The sequence below is a fragment of the Chelonoidis abingdonii genome, chromosome 11, assembly GCF_003597395.2.
Source record: "Chelonoidis abingdonii isolate Lonesome George chromosome 11, CheloAbing_2.0, whole genome shotgun sequence".
Taxonomy (NCBI): domain Eukaryota; kingdom Metazoa; phylum Chordata; order Testudines; family Testudinidae; genus Chelonoidis; species Chelonoidis abingdonii.
The window spans coordinates 58,231,250-58,257,677 of NC_133779.1; the positions used below are offsets into that span (position 1 = coordinate 58,231,250).

Genomic DNA, 26,428 nt, shown 5'->3' on the forward strand with positions numbered 1-26,428 from the left:
TCCCTGCCTCTGGAAATTTCCACCACATGCATCTGACGAAGTGGGCATTCACCCACGAAAGCTCATGCTCCAATACGTCTGTTAGTCTGTAAGGTGCCACAGGACTCTTTGCTGCTTTTACAGATCCAGACTAACATGGCTACCCCTCTGAGACGTCCTCACTGAAAAGATTCTGTGCAGAAATATAGCTTTGCCACTAGGGGGCGATATCCCTAAGCATCTTTCCAATTACCGCAGATTTTCTCTTTATAGAGTTAATTTTTTTCAAAATCCCCATGCAGAGACAGATGAACCTGAAATTGTGCTTGTTAGGGGGCTTATTCCTTCACCCTCTCACTTCCCTGGTCCTTCTTGCATGAACAGAGAGCAACAATACCCGAAGTCCAAAGGGACAAACAATTCAATGTTTATTGGGGTGAACTTCCAGCAAGCACAATTCCAGTTTCCTTCCTTAGTGTCCCGCTTCCCAGCTCTGACCCCACAGATCCTTGTTCCTGTTCCCATCCCCTGTTCCCATTCCCCCCTTTAGCAAAACATGATCCCAATTCCACCCCCAACCCCAGTCCCTGTTCCCACCCCCTCTTTTACTTCCTGATTGACTGCAGACTATATAGTAAACCTTGAGTTCTGCTTAGCTATACCGTAACCAATCATTTTACTGAAATTTAACTAACCAATCCTAACATACCGTAACATGGTTATTTAACCAATTATATCCCACCACCTTAATTGGTTTACACCCAACAAAATTAATTACATAGCAGACAGAAACAATCACAGAAGTAGACAGAGATTATATAGACAAACAATAGGGAAGTGGAGACTACAGTGAAAGAACAATAAAGAAATGAGGATTTCACATCATAGCTATTGAGAAGTGAGTTCTTGCCAGACAGGACGCTATCAAACTAAGTTTCCTTTTGCATCTTCTAGGCTCTTCCCTTTCTCTGGAGGCGAGAGGAATATCAGAACAGGATTGTATTCCTAACAGCCCAATAGCACCTTATTTCAATGTGACTAGTTTGGAATGTGAGGATGTGACCGTACACTTCCCAGCTTATGGCTGCCTCTGCTGCTTAGCTGAAGAACCAGGCCTCAGACTGTCACAGTAAGAGAAGGCCATTACACAGACAGACAGTGATTTTTGATTCTTTCTTTTATACCTCTATAACTAGCTAAGTGATAAGAATCCACCTAAATTCTTGAAGTATAGGCCTTTGCAGACAGGCCTGAATATCTATATCCTAACAGTGCTACTTAGCTCAAGGGCAGGGATGGAGCACGGGGTCTGAATCTGGGGCCATTTTGCCAGGGCATGCTGGAGAGGTTGGCTAGCTGGGTACAGGGAAGGTGCTGATGATGCAATTTCACAAAACCCAGTTCACACAACAGTCTGCAAAGAAGCCACATGGTGCATATATCTAGTCGCATCAGCCATGTTTCCCTCTGTACACAGAGCCCTTCAGCACAAGAGCTACCACTAACCCTGTGTGACAGGATGCCCGGGGTGCAACTTGGAAATAGGGTACTGCTGTTCCCCCTTAACTCTCCAGCCTGGGCTGTCTCTCACAATGCTTTGCTAGTGACAAGCAGCAAATCCCTCCAGGTCCTGTTATCACTCAGCACAACAGCATATGGAGCCCTACACTTAGCTAGATTGCACGAATGCTCCCAGAGCCGCTCATGAATCACACAGAGAAAGGCAGCAGCCAAATCCCCCCGCTCCCAGCCTTGCACCCCAGAGCTGTGCTGTTCTGCCCTGGTCAGAAGCCTGAGCAGTTTACATTCATTGCCTAGTCCATCTGCCCTCAATGTGGAGAGGACAATGCACCAGCCTTTGTAACCTGAGCTGAGCTTTCCCAAGCACTTCAAGCCAAATACACAGTTTTATGTAAAATATAAAACAGGGTTATTAAGTACAGAAAAATAGATTTTAAGTGATTCTAAGTGGTAGAGATAAAATAAAAGCTAAGCGCATGATCTAAATCTTAAACCTTATTACACTAGGCAGTACTTAGGTCAAGAAATTTGCTCACCCTACTACAGTTCTTAATGCTCAGGTTCTTTCCCTTAAACCTGGGCCAGTCTCTTCGGTTGAAGTCTTTTGTCTTTCCAGCGTTCTTGTTGCTTCCAGCGTAGGTGGGGAAGGAGAAAGGCAAAGGCATGCTGCTGCTGTTCCCTATTTTATATCCTTAGTCCATGTGTGTAACCGTCTCACAGCTGAAAACACCAAAGTCAGGACAAACTGCTGAGAAATGGGGCAGAGACACCCCAGAACTGGAGGTTATTCTCCCATGAGATATACCAAACCAGCAACACTGGCTAACAAGAAGTCAGAAAAGCAGTTTCCCCAGGCATTCCAGTTTTTGAATCACCCCTGGAAACACTGGATTTAAAGATGAGTGGTTCTTTACAACCAGTCTCATCAAACAAAAGGTTCTTCTGATCCCAAAGGTCCAGCCACATGCCCAGCTCAACATACAACTCAGAACTTATCCCAAAATCACACTGTTACCAAACACAGAATATCAGGGTTGGAAGGGACCTCAGGAGATCATCTAGTCCAAGCCCCTACTTAAAGCAGGACTAATCCCCAGACCTTTTTTTTTTTTTTTAAAAACCCAGTTCCTTAAGTGACCCGCTCAAGAGCTGAACTCACAACCCTGGGTTTAGCAGGCCAATGTGCAAATAACTGAATTATCCCTCTCCTCTTTAGTATCAAAAATCTAAATGTTGAAAGAAAGTGAGTTAAAGCTGGTTAAAGAAATCAAATACATATAAGAGGGCATGCCTACTAGAGCTCAAAATTTCTGCCCTGAGGCAGGGAGTGGGGTCTCAGGGCACCAGACCCACAGGAGGTGCCTGCCAGGGTTCAGGGCTCTAGGCCTGCTCCTGCTGAAGCCCTGAGACTCCCCTTCTCACTGGGCAGAAGGCCTGAGCTCACTCACCAAGTCTGGTAGGAGGCATAGGCGCCAACTTTTCCCGGCATTGGTGGGTGTTCCCCTCTCTGCCCCTATTGGACCTCTTCCCCAAATCCTGGCCCCAACTCTTCCCCCCACGTGCTGTGTTCCCCCTCCCAGCTGGGAGCCAGGGGGAGAAGCGGAGCTGCAGCATGCTCAGGGGAAGAGGCAGAGGCGAGCTGGGGCAAGGCGCTGCCAGTGGGTACAGCACACCTTCCCCATGGGTGCTCCAGCCCCAGAGCACCCACGGAGTGGGTGCCTATGAATGGGCTGGGGAAGGGGAGCATGTGGGAGCATATTTAAAATGTTTGCTGATTTAAATTTTCACAGTTCTTGGAAATTATGCGGGGATTGGGAAGATGTCAGACAACAATTATTTAATGACAATAGACATTGAGATTCAAACAGTTAAAGCTTTATAAAAATTGTCAACACCACATACACAAAGTAAACAGCTTTAAATCAAACTCTAATACGGTCTCAAGCAGCTTTTATCTTACGTTGCCTCTCTAAAAATTTCCAATTATTATTAATCGAAATATTTTTCTGTTTGTTTCTGAAATTGATGTTTACAGACATTCGTTGATAAAAATCTACTTCCAATCTATATGCAATACTTTAATATAAAAGTTGAAATGAAATGAGTGTAAACATTGTGACACTATTGAAACAATAATGTTTCAAAGGTCCCAAATTGATTTTTTTTTACAATTTTCCTTTCACGGTAAATTTTTGTTTCACTGGAAATTTTGAATTTTAGAGGGAATATTTTTCATGGGAAATTTTGGAATTTTTTGGCAGGAAATTTGGAAAAAAATTGATTTTTTCCATTGGAAATTTCAGAGTTTTTTTAGTAGAAAATTGTGATTTAAAAAGATATCATGGGAATTTTTTTTTTTTTGTGGGGGAGATTTCAGACTTTTGGTTTTGCTGGAAATTTTGGGGGGGATATTTTTCCAGGAAAAATTTCAGAATGTTTGTTTTACAGGACATTTTTAATTAAAAAAATTATGAAAAATTTCAGAATTTTTGTTTGGTGGGTAAATTTGAATTTTGAGGGGCAAATTTTTTTCTTTGGGAAATTTTGGAATTTTTATTTCACAGATTTTGATTTTTTTTTTTTAAAAATGTCCATGAGAAAATTTGGAATGTTTCATAGGAAATTTTGATTTTCTTTTACTTTTGTGGGAAATTTATTGCATTAAAATGTTTGAAATATTTGTTTTGCATAAATTAAAAAAAATTCCATGGGACATGTCAGATTTTTTTCATGGGAAATATTGAATATATGGAAGCAACTTGTGGGGAGCAAGACATTTCAAAATTTTTGTTTTATATGAAATTTGACTTTCCTGTGGGGCAAAATCCTAGGGTTTACAGATTAATGAGAACATAAGGGCTACCACACTGGGTTAAACCAAGCATCCCTCTAGCCCGATATCCTGTCTCTGACAGGCTCATCCCTACCACAGCTTCAGGGGCAGAGCACAGCACAGGGCAATTTTGGAGTGATTTACCCCTCCCTTCCTCCCTGTTTCTGGCAGTCAGAGGTTTAGGGTTGCCTGGAGCACTGGGTTGCATCCCTGGCTATCTCGGCTAATAGCCAAATAACTTACCCAGGCCTTTTTTGAGCTCAGCTACACCTGCAATTACAGTGGCAAGGAGTTCCCCAGGTTATCAAACTCATTAAGTCCACTATTATCCCGCAGGGTGCCCCAGCTTGCTAGGTGTTTGGTCTCCCCCCACCTATGGGCTTGCACTCCAGTCCTCATTACCCTTGCAGCCACCTGGCCTCATCAGCCCTGAGGGGGGAGGGGCGGTGCCCCACACTGAGCCCCCGCCCTGGGGCAGGACACGGGGATTCCTACAACGCACAACTTTGCACACACTCCCTGCCGCCGCTCGGGATGGCTGCGCGCAGGCGCCGGCGGCGGAGACTACATTTCCCGTGGTGCCTCCTGCGGCCGGGGTGAGCGGAGCTGTTGTGCGCATGCGTGGCGGTGGCTCTTCCGGAGCGGGGCTGCGCGTGCGCGGGTTGCTCCATTCGCTGTGTGGCGGCTCGCGGCGCTAGTGGAGCAGCATGAGGCCGGGTGAGTGCGGCGGCCCACGTGGGGGGGAGGTCTCCGCGTGCCCGGGGGAGGGGCAAGGACGGGGGGTGCTGGAGAGATGCCGGGGGGCAGGGCGGATGTGGAATATCAGGTGGGTGGGGGCCCCATGTCCCTGGGAGGGTCACTGTCTTTGGGGGTTGGGAGATATTTGCGGGGTGCCGCGGGGATCATGTCTCCGAGGGGAGGGGCAAGGACGGGGGGTGCTGGAGAGATGCCGGGGGGCAGGGCGGATGTGGAATATCAGGTGGGTGGGGGCCCCATGTCCCTGGGAGGGGCTGCGGAGCGGGGGATACGGTGGCGGGGGGCGTATCCCTGGGAAGAGCCGTGATGGGGGGAGCGGTGTTGGGCTGCGGCCGAGCTCTGTCTCCTCGGGTTTTGGAGGTGTGGGGGGGGCGTGTTGGGACCCCAACACCCCCCCCCCGCTCCCCACCATCTCTAACTCTCTATCCTGGCTGCAGGTTTCAGCCCCCGTGGGGGGCGCGGTGGATTCGGAGACCGTGGAGGAGGCCGAGGGGGCTTCCGGGGAGGCCGGGGTAAGTGCCCTGTGTGCCCTAGTGGCCTCACTAAGTCTGGGGGAACTTTTAACGTCAGGGAGGAGTGGCTGACCAGGGAACCAGCCCTGTTCCCTGGCTGTTTCTAGCGCCCTCTCTTTCCCCCCATCTCCCGCTGTCTCCGCACCGCCCAGCAGCCAGCCAGCCTGGCTGTGCAGCACCCACTGTTGCAGCCGTGTCTTCAGGGTCTCCCCGTCCAGTGAATGCTGGGAGAACTGTGCCGTCTTCGCATAGCGGTTATTGTCCATGCAGTCGAAGTCTACCCTCAGCCAGAGTGTATCCTGCCCCAGCTCTATCGGGGTGCCCTGGCCAAACCCCTGCCTAAGTCACTTCCCCCTGTGCCATCTCAGAGCGACATTGGTCCCCTTCACATCCTGTCCCCAAAAGTTCAGCTGTTGTGCCCCCCTGCCCCTTTCCATGTAAGGTGGGCGCGCTGGTACAAGGGGTCATGTATGTTACTGCCATCTTCTCTCTCCCTTGTAGGTGGTGGGTTTAAATCTCCAGGTGGAAGCGATGGAGGCTTCAGAGGAAGAGGAGGCGGCGGTGGTTTCCGGGGAAGAGGTGGGCCAGGCCGGGGCGGCCGTGGAGGCGGAGGTCGAGGTGGCCGAGGAGGGTTTAAAGGAGGCAAGAAGGTGACTGTGGAACCCCATAGGCATGAAGGTAACCAGCCAGGCCATGGGTGCTGGAGCGGCATGAGATGCACCAGTTCTTCCTCCCCAGAGCAGTGGGGACCATGTGGCCAAGGTGGTCTGTCCAAATGGGAGCAGGATGGCGCTGGGGTTCACGACCAGGTGCTGGGTCGTGCTTGGTTGGGGCACAGCTGGGGCTGGGCAGTGTCCAGTGTTTCCAGTACTGCTATTGGGAGGTTGCACAGCTGAACCATGGCTTGGTTGCCCAGCTGAGATCCCTTCATGATTCTCAGGAGTGTTCGACTATTTCCCGTAGCTGGACATGTTCCCCCAGCTCGGACAAGGGGCTCCCCCTGTTCTGATGGCTTCCCATCTCTTTGCCCCCCACCCCAGGCGTCTTCATCTGCAGGGGGAAGGAGGATGCGCTGGTGACAAAGAATCTGGTACCTGGCGAGTCTGTGTATGGGGAGAAGAGGATCTCCGTGGAGGTAGGCGGCCTTGCTGGGCCGTGGTTGGGGGGAGGGTCAGGGGAGCACTGGCTGCGCCAGGATTCGGGGGTTTGATGGTGCCAGCCTGCCTGGGCAGCTCCTGTGTGACAGGAGCTGGTGCTGTCACAGCAGGGAGGGCGTTGGGGGGTGGGGGAGGATGCTGCTATTGAGCATGCTTACAGCCAGCTGGAAGCCCCCCAGGGAGCTGAGTGGCTCAGCTCTGACCCCACTGCTCTCTCCACAGGACGGTGAGCTGAAGGTGGAGTACCGCGCCTGGAATCCCTTCCGCTCCAAGCTGGCAGCAGCCATCCTGGGCGGCATTGATCAAATCCACATCAAGCCGGGAGCCAAGGTCCTGTACCTGGGAGCTGCCTCCGGGACCACAGTCTCGCACGTCTCTGACATTGTGGGGCTGGTAAGGAGCCTTTCCCTCCAAAGCCACTGCTGGGCCTGGGTCTGTAACGGGGTGGGAGGTGGGGAGGAGGAGATCTAGGGGATCTGACTCAGCTGTGCTGAAAGAGGACAGTGCCTGGTTGCCGTGGGGTGGCAGGGAGAAGAGAGGCTGCTCTGCTCTGGGGGAGATGGCTGACCTCGGCTCTCTGCCACACCCAGGACGGTCTGGTCTACGCTGTGGAGTTCTCCCATCGCTCAGGCCGTGACCTCATCAACGTGGCAAAGAAACGCACCAACATCATCCCTGTCATTGAGGATGCGCGGCACCCGCACAAGTACCGCATGCTGATTGGTGAGTGCTGCGGGGGGACAGGTTACAAAGCGAGGATCCCCCGCCATGGCCAGGATCCCCACCCTTGCTGATAGAAATGGCTTTCTCAGCAAGGGGGGCTATAGAGTGAGGTTCCTCCCATCATGCCCAGGGTCCTTTAACCCCCACAGAATGGTTTTCCCCAGCTGTGGGGAGAGCTACGAAGAGAGGTTCTCTGCCACGCACAGAGCCTGGGCTGATGCTCCCCACTTCCACAAGCTCGGGCTGGATTGCAGGGCATTGAGAGGATGGGTCTGGCGCTGCCCCCTGGCTGGGGGTGTGGCGGAGGCAGGTATCTAAACCACCCTCTTCTCCCTGCAGGGATGGTGGACGTGATCTTCGCTGATGTGGCCCAGCCTGACCAGTCACGCATTGTGGCCCTAAACGCTCACAACTTCCTGAAGAATGGAGGGCACTTTGTCATCTCCATCAAGGTAACGGCAGCAGGGCCCGGCTGCTACTCCTCCTAGTGCCCCAGGAGTGGGACCCGTGGGCTGGGAGCCTCCTCATCACTTGTTCCTAGTTTTTCCAGTAGTCTCCAAGGATCAGGGGGTTTGGTGCACAAGGTGCTGCACAAGCACAGGGTAACTCCCCTGTGCTGTAGTCCCGTGCATTGAGATCTATTTTTGGGGTCCATGCTGGATCCCCTGGGCTGCAGTCCCTGTGCATTGTGCTGTCTTTTGGGGCGGGAGGGGGCATAGGCTGTCTCCTCTGGCCCAAGCTGGATCCCCATGGCTTGCAGGAACTATGCGCGGACGTTGTCTCTTGTGGAGGTCTGCTGGATCTCCTGGGCCAGAGCTGGTCCCTCCAAGCCCTCAACTGGAGGACCCTCTGTGTCCCTGAAGGAGGGGGCTCAGCTGTGGGGCAGGTTCAGGGCTGTCAGGGAAGCAACTTTCGGCAGTGGGAGGGGATACCCAGGGACAGAATCGCTCGCAGAGGAGGGGAAAGCTGCTTAGCTGCTCACTGCTTCTTTTCAGGCCAACTGCATCGATTCCACAGCGGCGCCTGAGGCTGTCTTTGCCTCTGAGGTGAAGAAGATGCAGCAGGAGAACATGAAACCCCAGGAGCAGCTGACGCTGGAGCCCTACGAGCGAGACCATGCTGTGGTGGTGGGGATTTACAGGTACGACTACGTCTATGTGAGAGGTGGGGTTAGGGAGGAGAGAATGGCTGGGTTTGCCCAGCAGAGGGATTGGGGGTATCCGTGTACCCCCTAATGGGAACGTGCATGCAGGCATGGTGGGTAAAAGTTTGCCCTGTGGGGCTGGGAGATAGCTCTGCTCAGAGCGTGGATCTAACCCTTGTCTTTCTCTTCCAGACCTCCTCCCAAACAGAAGAAGTAGCGTCTCCTTGGAGCTCCTTTTCACTGGGCTACCAGGCCGGATTCTATCATCTGCTGGCATTGGGCCTGGGAGTGCTCCCTGGGTGTGGGGTCGTCTTGCTGCCCACCCTACCTCTCCCCCGGGACTCATTTTTGTTCAGCTTTGTGGATTTTTTTTTCTTCTCCAGATGTATTTTTATTAAAATATGGGAAAATAGTAGCCACAGGTTTGTGTGTGCTGGGCAGGCAGGTCACACGCATGGGTAGTGACCCTATATTCAGTGGCTTCCACCTGGGCCATTTGCCCGGCTCCCCTCCAACCCTGAGGGTGACTGTCGGCCTGGGGAAGCTCAGTGCCTGCAGGGGATGGATGTGGGTTTGGCCTGGAGGGGAGGCGACTGCCCCAGCCCTTGGGGGAGTATCCCTGGGGGAAGCCAGGGGCCTGTTCCTTGATCTCTCCAAAGTGGGGGAGGGTAGGGTTGCCAACCGTCCTGGTTTCACTGGGAGTCTCCCAGAATCAGGCTTGATTGTCTGGATGCTACTGAAGCCCATCTGGGAGATTTTAGGCTGCTAAAAGTCTGGCTGTCTAGCTGGGGAAAGACAGGTTCCCTGGCTCTATCCTGCTCCCAGAAGTGGCAGCATGTCCTTGCAGGCTAGGCCAGTGGTTTTCAAACTGCGGGTCTGGGTCGTGGAATGTAAGGCCCTGGGTCGCGGTGGCTCTGGTCAGTATTGCTGACCGGGCTGTTAAAAGTCTTGTTGGCGGTGCTGCTTGGCTAAGGCAGGCTAGTCCTTACCTGTTCTGACATCACGCTGTGCCCTGGAAGTGGCCAGCAGCAGGTCTGACTGCTAGGCAGGGAAGCCATGGGTTGGGGCGGTGCCTGCAAGCGAGAGCCACTGGAATCGCTTGGGCATCTCTGCCTAGGAGCCAGACCTGCTGCTGACTGCTGGGGCGCAGCGTGATCTGCAGTGCCAGGACAGGCAGGAATCCTGCCTTAGCATCCTGCCATCCGAGGTGAGCCTGTGCCCCAATCCTGAGCCCCCTCTAAACCCCGAGCCCCTTCCTGCACTCAAAACCCTTCGTCCCTGGTCCCAGCCCAGAACCTTGTGTAGATTCATTCTGGTCAGTCTCATCACATGGGCTGCAGGCTGGGCGTGTGCGCACACCGCTCTGCTAGCCACGGATCGCATGGCTGGCTGGCACAGCGCATGCGCGGTGCCCTGGTGGAGGCAGCAGTTTGTTGTGGTCACCCTTATTTGTTGCATTACTGGGAAATCCCAGGGCATATGCAGGAGCTGCTTGACTGGACTGAGACCTGCCGCTGGGGGGTGCCGCCTGCAGCGGGACGGGACTGGGACCTGCCTCCGCCTAGGCCGGGCCTGCCAGCACCCCCGCTGCAGGTGAGACCGGCCGTGACCCTCCTGCTCAGGACTGGTCCTGACCCAGTCCTGTATCCTTGGCCTCTCCCTGCCCGGGACCCGACCCATTCCCTGTCCCTGCCCCTGGGACCTGATGCCCACCTCAGAGCCTTGACCCCCCTTCCTATACCCCAATCCTCTGCCCCAGCCCTGAGCCCTTCCCATACCCCAAACCCCTCATCCATTGGGTTGCAGGCATTAATAAATATCTTCAGCGGGGTTGCCAGAGAAAAAGTTTGAAAACCGCTGTCCTAGGTGCAGGGGTGGCCAGGGGCTCTCTTCATGCTGCCCCAAGTGCCAGCTCAGCAGATCCCATGGGCTGGGAACGGGGCACCGTGGCCAGTGGGACCAGTGGGGCACTGTCTGCAGGCAGGGGAGGCATGCCGTCACCGGGCTGGCCCGAGCCTATGGCCTCACGTTGGACATGTCGCTTGTGGGAGCCACAGGTGGTAAGCACCTTTGGGCTGGAGCCTGCACCCTGAACCCCATCCTGTGCCCTTGCCCCAGTCCGGTCCTGCACCCAACCTCCCTTCGAGAGCCTTCACCCTAACTCCCTCCCCCAGGCTCAGCCTAGAGCCCCCTCCCAACCTGCAAATCTCTGGGCCCCAGCTCAGAGCCTGCACCCCATCCCTATCCCAGCCCAGTGAGGGTGGGGGAGAGTGTGTGTAGGGGGTGGGGCCTCAGAAGGGGCGTGGCATGGGCGGGCCCAGCGGGAGAGGCAGGGTGGGGTACGGGTGTTTGGATTGTGAGACTGGACCCTTGGCACCCCCGAAATGGGTTATGGCTGGGACTGTTGGAGGGGGAGGGGACCCTGCCATTAGGTGGTCCCCAAGGCTGGGGGGATGGGCAGGGGGCGGGGTTAATGGGTGAATTCTGCTGGGGCCAGGGTCAGCCACGCGGGGGCAGGTCATTAAGGGGCGGGCCTAGGCGAATGGGGCGTGGTCTATTGCAGATGGGCGGGGTCATAGTGAGGAGGAAACGCCCTGGCTACCCTTCAGAAAAGGGGTGGGGCTGCCCGTTGAATCCCCTGATTGGCTGGGGATGCGCATGCCGTGTTCGCGGCTCCCCCACCGGCGCCTGTGGCTTGCGTGCGGGAGAGTAAGGTCACGTGATGGCGCGTGCCCTGGGCGGGAATGCGCCTGCGCACCGCCAGAAGCGGTCATGTGGTACTTCAGAGCCAATGAGGCAGTAGCGCCGGCGATAATTTATGACACTATCAAACGGCTCCTCAGTCACTTCTCAGGGTCATTCCGCATGCGCATTTCACCCCGCTGATTTTGGTCACGCGCTCGTTCCATAATACGCATGCGTAGATTCATTCTGGTCAGTCTCATCACGTGGGCTGCCGGCCGCGCGCGTGCGCACGCCCCTCTGGTAGGCCCGGATCACGTGGGCGGCCGGCGCGGGGCATGCGCGGTGCCCTGGCGGCGGCGGCGGTTTGTTGTGGTCGCCATTTTTTGTTGGATACTGGGAATCCCGGGGCGGCGCGAGAGCCGCCGACCGGACCGGGACCCGCCGCCGGGGGGCGCCGCCGCAGCGGGACGGGACGCGGACCCGCCTCCGCCGCGCCGGCGGGCCCGCCAGAGACCCCCCGCCAGGGCCGCTGCCGCAGGTGAGACCGGCCGCGACCCTCCCGCCCGGGACCCGCCCCCGGGATCTGAACCGGCCCCGGGGCCCGACCTCGCTCGGGACTGGCCCCTCCCCCTGCCTCCGGGACTCGTCCCGGCTCCTCCCACGTCCTCCTGGGGTCTGAACCGGCCCCGGTTCCTTCGCCTTCCCCCGCCCCCGAGATCCGACCCGGCCCCTCGCCGCTCGGGACCGGCCCGTGCCCCTGTGCCTGGCAGCCCCAACTTCCTTCCTTCTCAGCCTGGGATCCTTCCCTCCCCTCCATCCCTCTTCTCACGAGAGCAGCGGCCCCCAGGAACCCCAACGGGAAACTGCCCCCCCCCGCGCATTCAGTTTGACGCCCTGTGTCCCCCGGGATGACTTTTTCTCTGTTTGTCCCCACCCTGAATCCCCTTCTGTCAGGGCTGCTGCCACAAGTGAGACGGGCCTGGCACCAGTCCCTGGGCGGAGACCCGCTGTCCAGAATGCCACACCTCTGTCCCCTGCCTCTTTTGCCTCGGACCCGACCCTCTGTCCCCCAGTACCCCTGCCTGGCCCAGAATCAATCCCTTCCCTTGGTCCCGCCAGAAACCCTGTCCTGGACCCCTCCCCTGCCAGGGATGCTGCCACAGGAGAGATCATCCAGGGTCCCTGCTCCCTGCTTGGAGCCTCATCTGTCTGGCACCACTCTGCTGTAGGGAGCATAGACCTCCTCCCCCACCCCCAAATCTCCTGGGAATGAATTCCTTACCCTGGCCTGCTGTATGTACCCTGGATGCTGCACTTGAAAGCCTGCTCGCTCTGAAACTATTCAGCTCTACCGGATCTTGCTCTTCCTACCTGGGAGCTGACCCTCCAGGATCTAACCTGCCTCAGAAATCAGTCTACCCCTGTTCTGCTCTACCTGTCTTGGAACCCACTATAAAGAAAATGAGCCCTTGCATCTTGCCCCAGAGCCCTTGGCCCACTGTATTTGTACCTGGCCCTGGATCCCATCACCCGGATAGTGACCCTCTGTTGCCCCATTGCACCTGCCCTGGAACTCACTGCCCAGGAAGTAACTTCCCTCTTCTCCATAGGCCTCTGCCTGCTGTAGCTGCTCCTGAATTGGCCACTTGGCAACCCCCCATGACCTCTGGGAACACCCTGTACTTCACCCAGAAACTCCAGCCCCACCTCCTCTTACAAAGCATTGTTTTCGCTGAATGTCACCTGAAAAATCCCCCACAGGAGCCCCACTCCCAGACACCTGCCTGGAACTGTCTTGGGGAGGAGAGGGGAGGGATAGCTCAGTGGTTTGAGTATTGGCCTGCTTAAGCCCAAGGTTCTGAGTTCAATCCTTGAAGGGGCCAGTTGGGGATTAGTCCTGCTTTGAGCAGGGGGTTGGACTAGATGATCTCCTGAGGTCCCTTCCAACCCTAATAATCTATGAACTTATCTATGAGCATCGGGACCCACCTGGAGTCTCTACCCATTGCATTTTTCTACTCCCCGCCCCCCAATATCACCCTGCACATGCCCCATGAGAACCCTAGCCCCACATGGGTATCCCTGATGTCTGGACCCTGGGAACCCTGTTACATTTGTCACCCCGCAAAAGCACATGGAAACTCCTTTCTCTTCTGGTCCTGCCTGGAAACTGCCCCCTCCTTCCTCCCCATCACATCTATTACCACTTGAAAACTCTCTCCTGATTCTGTCTGCAGACTCTAATTTTTTTTCCCCCTTACCGTTTTGGTAGCACTCTTGATCTTCCATGGTACCTCCTAGAAAACTACTTCTATATGCTGCTTAGGGGCCTATCCCAATCCGTGCCCACCCCCCAAATTATGCAGCCCATTCCTGTTCCACTCCAAGGAACCTGGCCCCTTCCCACTTCTGGGAACCTGGAGTCCCTCTCATCTCACTTCCCTATCTAATCCTGACAGCTCTTTTCGTGCCCTGGCCCTACACCATCCCAGGTATCGCCCCGTAGCTCTACCTTCCCCACTTTCACTCTCTCCCCAAGCTTTGAGAGGTGATCTTGGTCTGGGTGGAGTTTTTGCTTTTGGGTTTGTGTGTGTGTCTGGGGTGAGGCCTGCACTCTACAGGGGCATCGGGGGAGGGGGAATTGTTTTCGCCTGGTGCTTTGTGGGAATATCTGCATTGGAGTGATGCAGATCTGAGTTAGGGTGAATCCAAGTTTGAACAGAGACTTTGTGGTATGGATCTAGGGTGAGGGGCTCTGGGCAGGTCTGGGATGGAGGGGATCTGATCTGGACAGGTTCTGTGTGGTGATGTGATGGGGGGATCTGAACCGAGGGGCATAGCTGCAGCATTTTAAATGTAGGCTTGCCCTCGGTTTCCCATACTGAGGGCAAGTCTGTGCTACAAAATAAGTTACATCCACGTACAGCCCCTGCAGTAATTGAATCAGTTTTACACGTCCACACTACGCGTCTTGGGTTGGCGGTGTGTTCCCTCACTAGGAGCACTTGCATCAATTTAACTGCCAGTGTGGGGCATTGCGGGACAGTTTCTGAAAGGCAGCAACAGTCGATGTAAGCAATACCACATCTACCTAACTACATCAACCTAAGCACTACTCCTCTTGTGGAGATGGAGTTAAGTCGGTGTAGTGGGCGAGTGATGTTGGTGGGAGCTACATTTTAGTGTAGACACTTAACAGAGTTAGTTCAACGTAAGCTGCCTTCTGTCAACCTAACTCTAGTGTAGACCAGGCTTGAGTGTCTGTGCAGTTACCCACCAGCCAGTTCTCCAGTTGTCCATAGTCTCCCAATAGAAATGAGTGGTGAAGAGCCGTTTTCCAGAGTCAAACAGAAATATGGTTCTGGGGATTGTGGGCCCCACTCTGGCTGCACAGATGCTGGAAGATGCTGCGGCCGTTGGTGCTTTTTGCAGGGCACCTTTACATGCACATATGAGTATAGTCATTCCAGTTTGTTTCCTAGCAGAGTTTGGAGAGTGTTGCTCCCAGGGGAGTGGGGAGAGCAAAAGACTGTTTGATTCAGTTCTGATCACGCTGGGCTCCTTGACTCTGAGGTGCTGCCTGTGGGAGGGCATCTGTGTGAGTTTGGAGCTTTGGCACCGCTGGAGATCCTATGTCTCGCGGCTGGTCTCTGGTCTCGGGGTGTCTCCCTTCCTCAGGGTCTGCTGGGTTTGCCATTGCTTTGGTGAACTGATCAGGTCAATAGCTACTCCAGAACTTATAGCCTTGATATAAACTTGAGTGTTAATTTCCTCCCCTCCCTATGGGCCAGCCCCTTGTGAGTTTCTCTGTCCCGCCTGCCCCACTCCGTGTGCCTGCCCTCTGCCATTTCCTCTCCTACCCAGTGGGTCTGTCCCCATCTCTCCTGCCGGTTCCCCCAGTGGGCCCACCTCTATTTCCTGGCCATCTCCCTTTCCTTGTTTCCCTGGGGTAGAAGGAGGAAGGGACTCCTGGAATAACAGTAGCTATCTGTTTGTTCGTGTTAAGACTTAGTTGGAAGGGGATCATTCTGTCTCAGTGTGGGAAGTGACAGTCAGGGGCTTTCCTAGTTTAATGACCCTGGAGTTCCTAGAGTCTCCTGCTCTGAGAGGGCAGCCATCCCAGTCCTTAGAGCACTAGCCAAGGACATGGGAGACCCAGGTTCAGTTCTCTGCTCCACCACAGTCTCCCTGCGTGGCCTTGGGCAAGTCATTTAGCTGCTTTGTGCCTCAGTTTCCCCACCTGTATCAGGTGGATAATGTCACTCAGATCCTGTTGTGGTGCGAGCCATGTAAGTACATAAGATAGACAGAGACCCCTTCAAAGTGCTGTAGGGCAGCCTCATGGACGGCCCATACTGCGGTGTTTGTAGTGCCCTGAGCCATGGCCCCATCCTGCTCAGGCTGGAGTGTAGCCTGTTCCTGAGCGTGTCAGTGCCATTAGCTGGGCCAGGAGGAGGTGATGATGGGTGTCTGAACCCATCCCAGGTGGCAGATGCATGCTGGGGCCACCCAGAGCATTTTAACTATGCCCACACGGGCTGCCCTGGGAGAGCCATGTCTGTCCGTCACGGAGGGGGTAATACTTCCTAATGAAACAAGCCTGTGTGATGGACAGGTACCCAGGAACTGATTGGAAGCTGTTTGGGGCAGAGACTGTCCATTGAATCTGTGTCTGTACAGCACCTAGCACAAGGAAAATCTGCTTCATGACTGGGGCACTTTGACCCTACCATAATACACTTAGACGCTGCCGTAATACACCTAACAAAACAATAACGTACAGTTCCTGGCCCAGTAGTGTCCTGGTCTATTAGTAGGGCTCTTAGGTGGATTACAGTACCATCTGATAAATAATGTGCTGCACCCAGCACAGTGAGGTCCATGACTGGGGTTCCCAAGCAGTGCCGTAATACACCTAATAAATACTAATGTACAGCATCTAGTGCAGGGGAGCCTTGTCTATGCTGGGAGTTCCTAGGCACTACCCTAATACAGCTAATAATAATGGACAGCACCTAGCACAGTGGGAGCCTTGTCCTTGCTGGGGGTTCATAGGCATAGGCACTACCATAATACACCTAATAAATAATAATATAGCGCACCCAGCACAATGGGGCCTGGGCTGTGACCTGGCCTTCTAGGCCTACCACAGTAATAAGTGCAGTGCTGAACCATGGCAGGATCCTGCCTCCTCACCCCCAGGAAGGATGGTTTATGTCTCAAAGCAGCAGCTTTTATATCCCTTATTTTTAAAAAATCCCATGTAATATAATTCTGATGTTTTCATTATTCAGCCCCATTCCTAATACTTTTCTCAGTCCTGGCCCCTCTCTTGCGGCTGTGAGTTCCGCAGGTGAACAGCATTGTGTATACAAAAAACAGCTTTTCCTTTAATCAGCTTGCTCTATCTTTTGCCTCCCCAGCAATAATATGAAGAATCCACACAAGCCTGGCTCGGTCCTAAATAACCCTGCTCATTACCCACACACACAGGCTTGCAAAGCCTACCTAACATAAGTACTGCTGCTCTGGCTGGCTTCTGGCATGCAACATGGTGAGCACTGCTAGAGGGCTCACAAACTGCTTAAAGGGTCACTGCATTTGCCTTTTAGCCAGATTGCCTGTCTGTGTTGTGAGAAAGGTGAAGGGGGGCACACCCACACTTTATACTGCTCTGGTGTGCCTCTCTAATCTCTCATAAATCTTTCCTCTTGGACACACCTGCCTTTCTAGTTTTATACTGCAGCCCATCATCATGCTATGCACCCTCCGCAAAATTAATAGCAATAACATGTTCTCTTCTGATGGCCTCTGAGCAGATGCCACACTGACCCCTGGAGCTCTTCCCTCAACAGTTACTTTTGTAGGAAGGGTAAAAGTTTCTGGTGGTGCTCAGTTTCAGATGGGGGCAGAGTTAAGGTGCCCTGCCTGTGTGTGTGTGGGCCGCCACCCTGGGGTTTGAACTGGGGACCTCCAGAACTAGATGTGTGAGCAGCTACAGCAGAGCTAGAGCCAGGGCTCCTTAAGCAGTCACAGACTTGGAGCCTCTGTGGATTGAGTGCAGAGAGGGAGCTGTAACACCCACTCACCAGTGGGCATTTCTGAATCTTTCAGCAGCTTGGGGCTTTCTCTAAAGTGCAGCCTTGACAGGGAACTTGCAGGCTTCCTGCTGTGAGTTACGTATGCCCTGGCACTGAGACTTTGCAGCCATGGTGGCAGGAGAGGGGGGCTGACAGTGCAGAGACTCTTGCTTCATGATCCTTTTTCCTGGGAAGAGACCAGGACCTAGAAGTGCCCAAGGAGCTGGGACAGCACAATGACCATATCCTTTTAAGTGAGCGAGTGGCTGAGTTCTGCACTCCCGAGTGCCCTGCAGCTCTGGGCGCTCAGACCTGGTGGTGGCAGGCGCCTGGGGTGCCATAGCAAGGCACTGCCCTGGTTGTGAACATCGGGGAATGGCTGGGGATCCCCAGAATGGATCATGTGGTGGGGGGAGCTGGATTGCACACCCCGCCCCATGCCCCGGTGTGACATGTGAGTGTTGGAGGCACTTGAAAGAAGTTGAGCAGTGCCAACCCCAGGCCTGTGTGAACTGCTTCATGGTGGCATGTGGGAGGGAGAGGCGGTGCTGTCATCCTGTGCCTCACCTCCAGTGCTCTTTCCTGCTTGTGCCTGGGTGGCGCTGCGCTCCCGGAGGAGCAGGCACTGCCTTTAGCCCTCTGTGGCCCATTGCCAACGGTCTGGGCCCCGCTGTCTCCGGGGCAGCCGGCTGAGCAGGGAGTGGATTATTTATAGCCCTGTGTTCCTGGAAGGAGATCTGGCTCTTCCTAGGCGGGTATTTTTGGAGCCTCTCTGTCCTGCTCCTGTTTCACGCTTTGTTTGGGCATAATCGTCCCCTCTGCATCCCAGAGAGCCTAGCAACACGAGCTGCTTCCCCATTGGCTCCCGGGGATTCCGAATGGCCAATGGGGAGCCTGTTGCCATGGCAGAGGACTGTTGCACGGAGGCGACTCAGAGGCAGGCGTTCCCTAGATCTGCTGTCAGGGCATCCGGGTTGCAGCCGCCCGGTCCCAGCAAGTGGCAGGTGTCCCTCAAGCTGGGGCGGCAGGGGCCCAGAATGGGGATCTGCCCTTTGGGTAATGGGGCTTGATCACATTCCCAAGTGCCCATCCTGCCCTGGCAATGGCCAGGTTTTACTTTGCAGCCTCTGACCTAGAAGCAAAGTGCAGACATGGCCCTTTGCCAGGAGATCCAGGCGCTGTGCTTTGCCAGGGTGGGTTGAAGCGCTTTGCAAGAGACAGACACAGTAAAACAGTTCATTTTCCCTCCTGTCCTGGGTCACAGCTTATCAGGGGATTGCAAATGGTGACAATTACATTTCCCCCTTTCCAGTGAACCCCCGACCTTGCGTCATTTCCCCCTCGTTGCTGCATAGGGGGCTTTTTATATCCTGTGGGGATGGGATTTGTCCTATTATAATTATCCCCCAGTTTTCAGGTACTTCCTAATCCTGGAAAATGTCACTGATTCCTGCAGATTCTAAGCTTTCAGGAAAATAGTTTCTGGCCCTTGTGGCTGGGAAGTTAAACCTTCCAGTGGTGAAGCTGACAATGCAGTGCTGTCTTCCTGCATCTGCAGGCAGGCAGCCATGCTCGGGTGCCTGTGCTGCTGCTTATAGCTCTGCCAGGCTGCCACAGAACGGAAGGAGCCAGACTCTGGTCAGAATCACCGGGATGGTTGAACAGCTGTGAAACTGACAAGATTTGGGTCAGTTTCATTCTGCTTCTGTTGGCAAAGATCTGAGCACTAGCAGAGGCAGGCTGCTCCCATCCTGCAGCCAGAGACTATAGTTTTGGTGGTGGTGAAGGTGATGGGAGCTAATATATTGAATAACTGCTATCTAGAGGTTGGCATGAATACTCAGACTGTAACCTTGTTTGGTGTATGCAGCACCTAGCGTGGTGGAGGCCTGGTCTGTAACTGGGGGTATGGCTACACTTGCAACTTCAAAGCGCTGCCGCAGGAGCGCTCCCGCAGCAGCACTTTGAAGTGCGAGTATGGTTGCGGCGCCAGCTCTGGGAGAGAGCTCTCCCAGCACTGCAGGTACTCTACCTCCCCGTGGGGATTAGCTTACAGCGCTGGGAGCCACGCTCACACTGGCGCTTTACAGCGCTGTAACTTGCTGCGCTCGGGGGTGTTTTTTCACACCCCTGAGTGAGAAAGTTGCAGCACTGTAAAGTGCCAGTGTAACCAAGGCCTAAGGCAGTACAGAAAATTGAGTCTTTAAATCATGATTTGAGGGCTTCAGTAACTCATCCAGAGGTTATGGGTCTATTACAGGAGTGGATGAGTGAGATTCTGCAACCAGCAATGTGCAGGAGGTCAGATTAGATGATCGTGTTAGTCCCTTAAAGACTATGGGTATGTCTACACTACCCCACTGTATTGGCGGGTAGTGATCGATCTGTCGGGGATTGATGTATCGTGTCTAGATGAGACACGATACATCGATCCCTGAACACGCTCCCCGTTGACTCTGAAACTCCACCAGGGTGAGAGGTGGAGTCAACGGGTGAGCTGCAGCTGTCGATCCCGCGTCGCGAGGACATGAGGTAAGCTACGAGAATAGCGTAGCTGAAGTTGACATATCTTAGATTGATCCCCCCCAGCTTGTAGACCAGACCTATGAGTCGCTTGTAACAGAGTATCTCAGAATCAGCAGCCTGAGAGTGTTGTTTGGCGTCCTCTCTTCTCCCTGTGTATCATTTTTCTCCATGTCTCTGGGACCCTCCTGCTCCAGCCCGAGCCCAGAAGTCTACAAAGCAGTGAAACATCCCCACAGCCCGAGCCCCGCGAGCCTGAGTCTCTCCGACTTTAAGTTTCCCCCAGTGTACAAAGGGGGTGATAGTGCTGTCCTACCGCATGTATGTTATGAGATAAATACATTAAAGATTGTGAGGTGCACAGATACAGCGGTGATGGGCGGGCGATATGAGCATTTAAGATACTTCCCTCCTTGTGCCTCAGTTTCCTTCTCTGTGAAAAGGGGATGACGATACTGGTTTGTGAAGTGCTTTGAGGTCTGTGAATGGAAAGAGCTAGCTAGGAGACCTATGTGTTCTATCTAGATAAAAAGGGATTAGTCATTGTTGTGACTAACAAGACTAGCTAGGGCAGTTATAATCAATACTGTGACTCCCTAAAACAATCCAAGAGTTCTGGAAGAGGGATATAATCCTCCAATTCAGACCTCTAGCTGAGGAGGGAACCTCTGGAGTGAGGTTATCCCATTGCTGACAGCAGTGGGGTGTTTCATGCCATTTCCTCTGAAGCTCCTGGTACGGATCACTTTCTGGAGACAGGATACCAGATTAGATAGGCCCCCTGGGCTCTCACAAGACACTGAACTTGACAGGTCCCCTGGGTCTGATCCAGACTGGTGGCTCCTGTGGTTTGATCTTTAATCAAACTCCCTTGCAGAGTTTTGATGTTGTTTGTATAACACCCTCTTTGCATTGAGATAAATAGGCATTGAAAAATGACTCCATTAGAGGTACAAACCTTGTCCTGTGACTGCTGCCTTATGAGCAGCACATGCTTTTTCACCCATCAGAGAATAGCTTTGTTTTATAACCCCAGTACAGAAGAGTCACTACTGTGGATGGGTAGTAGACAATAACTCTGTCTGTCAGCCTGTGCTGACTTTAAACGTTAAAGCTGTTGGACCTACAAATCAAGCCAGGTTTTAGCGGGTCTGTCTCCAGTTTCCCTGAGTGCTCAGTATGATGCAGCCATGGTTGTACTGGCTGAACTGCGTGTAACTCCCCCACACTGAGGCTAAAATTTTCACCCATGGCTTGATGTTTAGATCTTGCTGAGGTCCACAAAGCAAGCCAAGTTTGACAGGACTCTTGGAGCACGCGGTGTTACTTGTGGCTGCACATATCTCCCTCAAGGCTGGGATTTTCAAAGGAGTGGTGTGTCTGGTCTAGGCACAGTTTTTGTACTGATTGAACTATTTTGTGTGTGTGAGGGGAGAGTTATTTGCTACCAGTATCATTAGATGAGAACATATCCTGTTATAAATATGCCTTATAGTGGTGTAGGTAGTTCCCCTTTCCCTGCATGAATGACCTGGACAAATTGGAGAATTGGGCTGAAATCAACAAGATGATATTCAATAAAGACAAGTGCAACATATGCCACTTAGGAATTAAAAATCAAATACACAACTACGAAATGGGGAATAATTTGAGAGGCGGTAATACTGCAGAAAAGGATCTGAGGGTAATAGTGGATCACAGATTGAATATAAATCAAACAATTTGATACGATGCAGGTGTGAAAAAGGCTACTGTTGTTCTGGGGTATATTGACAAGCGTCATATGTGAGACGTGGAAGGTAATTGTCCTGCTCTGCTTGGCATTGAAGAGTCCTCAGCTGGAGTACGGTGCCAGTTCTGGGTGCCATGCTGTAAGACAGATGTGGACAAATTGGAAAGAGTCCACAGGAGAGCAACAAAAATGATCAGTTTAGAAAGCCTGACCTCTGAGGAAAAGTTGAAATAACTGGCCATGTTTAGTCTTGAGAAGAGAAGACTGAGTGGGGACCTGATAATAGTCTTCAAACATGTGAAGGGCTATTATACAGAGGATGGGGGTCAATTGTTCTCGGTGTCCACTGAAGGCAGGGCAAGCAGTAATGGGCTTAATCTGCAGCAAGGGAGATTTAGGTTAGGTATTAGGAAAAACTTTCTAACTCTCAGGGGAGTTAAGCTCTGGAATCGGCTTCCAAGGGAGGTTGTGGAAGCCCCGTCATTGGAGGTTTTTCAGAACAGGTTGGACTAACACCTGTCAGGGATGGTCTAGATTTATTTGTTTCTGCCACAATGCAGGGGGTTGGACTTTGACTTCTCTAGGTCCCTTCAGCCCCACATTTCTGTGATTCCATGAATGGTTGTAGTGATACAAGGCACCTTTGTACACCGGTAAAATTGCATCCACACTATTATTATTTATTACTTGTATTACCGGAGCGCCTTGGAGCCAGGACCCCATTGCACTAGGCGCTGGCAAACACCAGACAAAAAGATAGTCCTTGCACCAGGGAGCTCACAGTCTAAATACAGGGAGATCGTACTGCGTTAGCTAGATCAGGGTGCAACTTTTTGTGTGTAGACAAGGTATGATGGTGTTGGAGGCGCTAGTCTCATTGCCATTCAGAAACTTCACCTAAATACAGCCGGCTGCTAGGAAGCTATTCCGTGCTTGCCACAGACAGCAGAGCGCACCAGCCTGTGAGGAAGGATGGGCCAGTGGTTAGGGCTGTCACCTAGAACTTGGGAGAATGGGGCTACATTCCCTGCCTCTGCCACTGAGTTCCGGGGGGCAAGTCATGTAGCCTGTCTGTAACGTGGGGAAACACTGCCCTTCTTTCCGGGCTGTGAGGATGAATCCAGGGGAAATGGTGATGTGCTCAGGTACTGTGGTAGCAGGGCTGGATAGCATGATAGAGAGAGTCGTCTGGTCCTACTTGTTTTCTGCATTGCATTGATTGGGTGTTCAGTTTTATAAAACCTGGAAACTTCCCCCCAGGAGAGCTGGGTGAAGTGAATCTTAACGCTTGTACAATAAAGTTATTGAGTCAGGCAGATTAAAGTTTGTTCCTTTTGCTTTTAACTCAGTTCCGCTACCTTCCTGTCAGTTTGAAATACCTAATCCCTGTGTTCTAGCATTCCTTTTATGCCACAAGTTTAGATACACGTGTAGGGTTGTATATGTCTGCATCTGACAAAGTACCAATCTCATTTTCCTTAAGCAAGGTCCTGCAGGTGTGCTTTAATAAGAAGGTCAGCATGGATTTTTCCAGTACACTTACAGACTGCAGCTCTCAGCTATGCTGTCTTAGCTGGCCTTGGTGTTGCACATAGTGATGCTGTGAATTATTTAGCAGACTAGAAGTTCTTCTGCCTTGCTTTGCTGGCTTGGGAAAGAGGCACTTTTCACTTTGGTTAACTTGCGAAGTTGGACTTGGAGATCAGTTAAAGCCAGGGCTGTCTGAGTTGGGTGGAGGCTGTTTGAGAAGAGGTTTCAGAAGGCAAATCAGATTCACGCATCACTAAATCAGCACAGCTCACGTGAGCTCTTAGAACAGCTGCATGCTCTACGTACGCTCCTGGGAAGCTCTGGCTGAGTTAAGATGCTATTTCATCTTCCCCTCATCCCAAACCTGACTCTCAAACTTATAACGCCATGCCCGTGGGTCTGCATCTAGGACCTTTGGATCTCAAAGCACTCTCTGTTGGCTGAGCTAACAGACCCAACTCTGTTAGCTCATGGCCACTAACAAGCTCATCCACCTCTAGATGTGGCCCAGTCACCACTAGAGCGGGACAGTGCCACAGGAAGTCGGGGAGGCTGTACGCCTTGGTGAATAGTGTCCTGGACTGGGAGACTTGAGTACTATTCCCCACTCTTCTGCTGGGTGGCCTTGGGCAAGTTGTGTCTCTGTGCCTCAGTTTCCCCATCCATGGGGATAGTTTATAGACCCCAGAGTCTGTTGTGAAGACACTACTGAGGACTTGTGCAAGGGTGACCAGCTTTAGTGTAGGGTGCTCCACTGGCAAAGGAGAAGGCTGATTGTGTGTCTAGCCTGTGTTCACTGGCCGAGAGACCTCTGTGGACTAGAGTCAGTCCCTCGTCTCTTGAACTTTTTCCCTCTTGAGCTGATGCTTCCCAGTCTTAGTCTCTCTGGAGAATAAAATTCTACAGCAGACGATAATCGCTAGTTTTCACAGCACTTAGCTTACCTCACTTGAGTGATTCACTGCCATAGAAGCATAGAAATATGGGGCTGGAAGGGACCTTGAGAGGTGAACAAATCCAGTCCCCTGTGCTGTGTCAGGTCCAAGTAAACTTATTCCTGTTGGGGTTTGCCCAATGTGTCCTTTAAAACCTCCAGTGATGGGGATCCTGTAGCTGCCCTTGGAAGCCTGTTCCAGAGCTGAACTCCCCTGAGAGTTAGAAAGTTTTTCTTGATATCTAACTTCAGTCTCCCTTGCTGCAGATGAAGCCCATTCCTGCTTGTCCTGCCTTCAGTGGACGTGGAGAACAATCCAGCTCTGTCCTCTTTATAACAGTCCTTAACCGGTTTGAAGACTGTTTCCAGGACCCTGCTCAGTTGTCGTTTCTCAAGGCTAAACATGCCCAGTTTTTTAACCTTTCCCCACAGGTCAGGTTTTCTAAACCTTTGATCATTTTTGTTGCTCTCCTCTGGATTCTCTCCAGTTGGTCTCATCTTTCCTAGAGGCTGGTGCCCAGAACTGGACCCAGTACTCCAGGTGAGGCCTCACCAGTACGAGCAGAATGGGACAGTTACCTCTGGTGTCTTTCTTACAGCAGTCCATAGCAGGGGCCTCAGACACTGTTTTCTGTCAGTGTGGCACACAGAAGTTGAGTCTCTTGAGGGCTGTAATACTTTGGTTTAATTCTGGCTGTTGTCTTAGCGCAGGGGTGGCTGGGTGGAGGCCAGTGGTCTGTGCTACGTCTGAGATCTGATCGTCCCTTCTGGCCTTGTAAAGCACTTTACAAAGGCAGGTCAGCATCATTCGTAGAACTGGTCAGGAATTTTTGAACAAATGTTTTGCTGCTCAAAAATGATGATCCGTGGAAACCGAAATTTTTCACCTGTAGTTTGGATGAATTTCCCATTCCAAAACCTCTTAAAATTTTTCTGGGATGGGAAAACAGTTTCCCACCCAGCTGTAATCATCATTCCCCACTTTAGGATGGGGAAACTGAGACACACGTAGCGGGGGAAGTGACTTACCCAAGGTCTCCCGGCTGCAGAGTGAGGAATAAGAATCCAGGTCTCCCATTCCAGTACTCTCTCCACTAGGTGTCACTGCCTCCCCGCTCACTGGAGAACTGTCGCCCTCTAGAGGAGACTGGGACACACGTGGTGGTGCCATTGTCTATGAGCTAACAGCAGGCCCATGCGTTAAGATGAAGAGGTCCCAGGTTCGATCCCTATTGCTGATCCCCCAGTAGGGGCTGGACCTTACAAGCTGGAGAGTCTAAACCAGGTTTGGAATGAGGATCAAATTGCTTCCCAGTTACTGCAAACCCATTTTCATCACCCATTGTTGGTTCAGCCCCAGGTACTTGAAACAGACGGGGGTAGGGAGTGTTGGCTTTATGTAGGGATGGCTTGTGCTGAGCAGAGAGTCGTGTGTGCTGTTGGTGTGAAGTTGTGCAGGATGCTGGGTCCCACCCTTCAGCTCCACATGGTTTATTCTTTATTATGGATATTAACGTAATGCTGTGGATCCTCAGTCACAGCCCAGGGCCCCGCTGTGCGAAGCACTGTATGTTATTATTTATTAGGTGTATTATGGTAGTGGCTGGGAGCCCCTTGCATAGATCAGGACACCACTGCGAAGGGTGCGGCACGTTATTATTTATTGTGTTACAGTATCACCTAGGAGCCAGAGTCATGTACCAGGACCTATTGCACTAGATGCTGTATGTTGTTATTGTCTGTGTTACCCTGGCGCTTAGGACCCCTTTGCGCTAGGTGCTGTATGTAATTTACTATCTGTGTTATCATGGCGCCCAGGGCCCCTTTGTTCTAGGTTCTGTACAGAACAAGATGCTCCCCATCCAGGTTGCAGGCAGCCATCACTGCGTTTGCTTCCCCGTGCTCTGAGTTCCACTGCTAAGCTACTTTGCGCCAGCCAGGGAGATGCTCCCCTTGCTTTTAGGGACCTGGGGCTGGCCCTCCCCAGCAATGCATCCTGGAGTTTTCAGGTCACATCCGAAGCAGCCCTGCCAGTGGGGCCCATGTGTGGAGGAGGCCAGGACTCAGGGCTGGCCTGGTGTCCGTGCATCGAGTGGTTGTGCCCTAGAGCGAGGCTTCTTGTGTGCTCATTATGGGTGTGTCCCTGCTGTAGACTCCAGTTCCTTGGGTTGCTGTGGCTTAGTCAGATCAGGTCCCTCCAGCGGGAGTGGTTGGGCATCATTCCCTGTGGCTGGGTCCTCAGGATGTTCCCAGGAAGCTGATCTAGTCCAACTGCACCAGCCATAAACTCAGCGAGAGCTGAGCTCAGATGACTTAGTG

The 26,428-nt window shown here is 52.8% G+C and overlaps 2 protein-coding genes and 1 long non-coding RNA gene across 3 annotated transcripts in view; all 3 read left to right on the forward strand.

The window, feature by feature from the left end:
* LOC142047541 (uncharacterized) overlaps positions 1 to 26,428 on the forward strand; it is a 403,753-nt gene that overhangs the window by 122,173 nt on the left and 255,152 nt on the right. The window lies entirely within an intron of this gene.
* FBL (fibrillarin) lies at positions 4,967 to 9,040 on the forward strand. The gene is made up of 9 exons (XM_032771705.1): positions 4,967 to 5,050; positions 5,527 to 5,601; positions 6,103 to 6,279; positions 6,642 to 6,736; positions 6,981 to 7,151; positions 7,349 to 7,481; positions 7,821 to 7,933; positions 8,477 to 8,622; positions 8,818 to 9,040. Exons 1-9 carry the CDS (start codon positions 5,041 to 5,043, stop codon positions 8,840 to 8,842), a joined length of 945 nt encoding a protein of 314 aa, XP_032627596.1. The 5' UTR covers positions 4,967 to 5,040; the 3' UTR covers positions 8,843 to 9,040.
* LOC116819726 (dual specificity tyrosine-phosphorylation-regulated kinase 1B-like) overlaps positions 11,796 to 26,428 on the forward strand; it is a 32,980-nt gene continuing 18,347 nt past the window's right edge. Inside the window, exon 1 of the mRNA XM_032771695.2 lies at positions 11,796 to 11,848. The gene's annotated coding sequence lies outside the window, so the exon portion shown is untranslated. The remainder of the gene's footprint in view (positions 11,849 to 26,428) is intronic.

What these genes read in the sequence shown, in the direction of transcription:
- FBL (XM_032771705.1), top strand. An exon ending in GGAACCCCATAGGCATGAAG is followed by an intron (nt 6,280 to 6,641) that starts GTAACCAGCCAG and finishes CCCCCACCCCAG; the next exon opens with GCGTCTTCATCTGCAGGGGG. An exon ending in ACTTTGTCATCTCCATCAAG is followed by an intron (nt 7,934 to 8,476) that starts GTAACGGCAGCA and finishes GCTTCTTTTCAG; the next exon opens with GCCAACTGCATCGATTCCAC.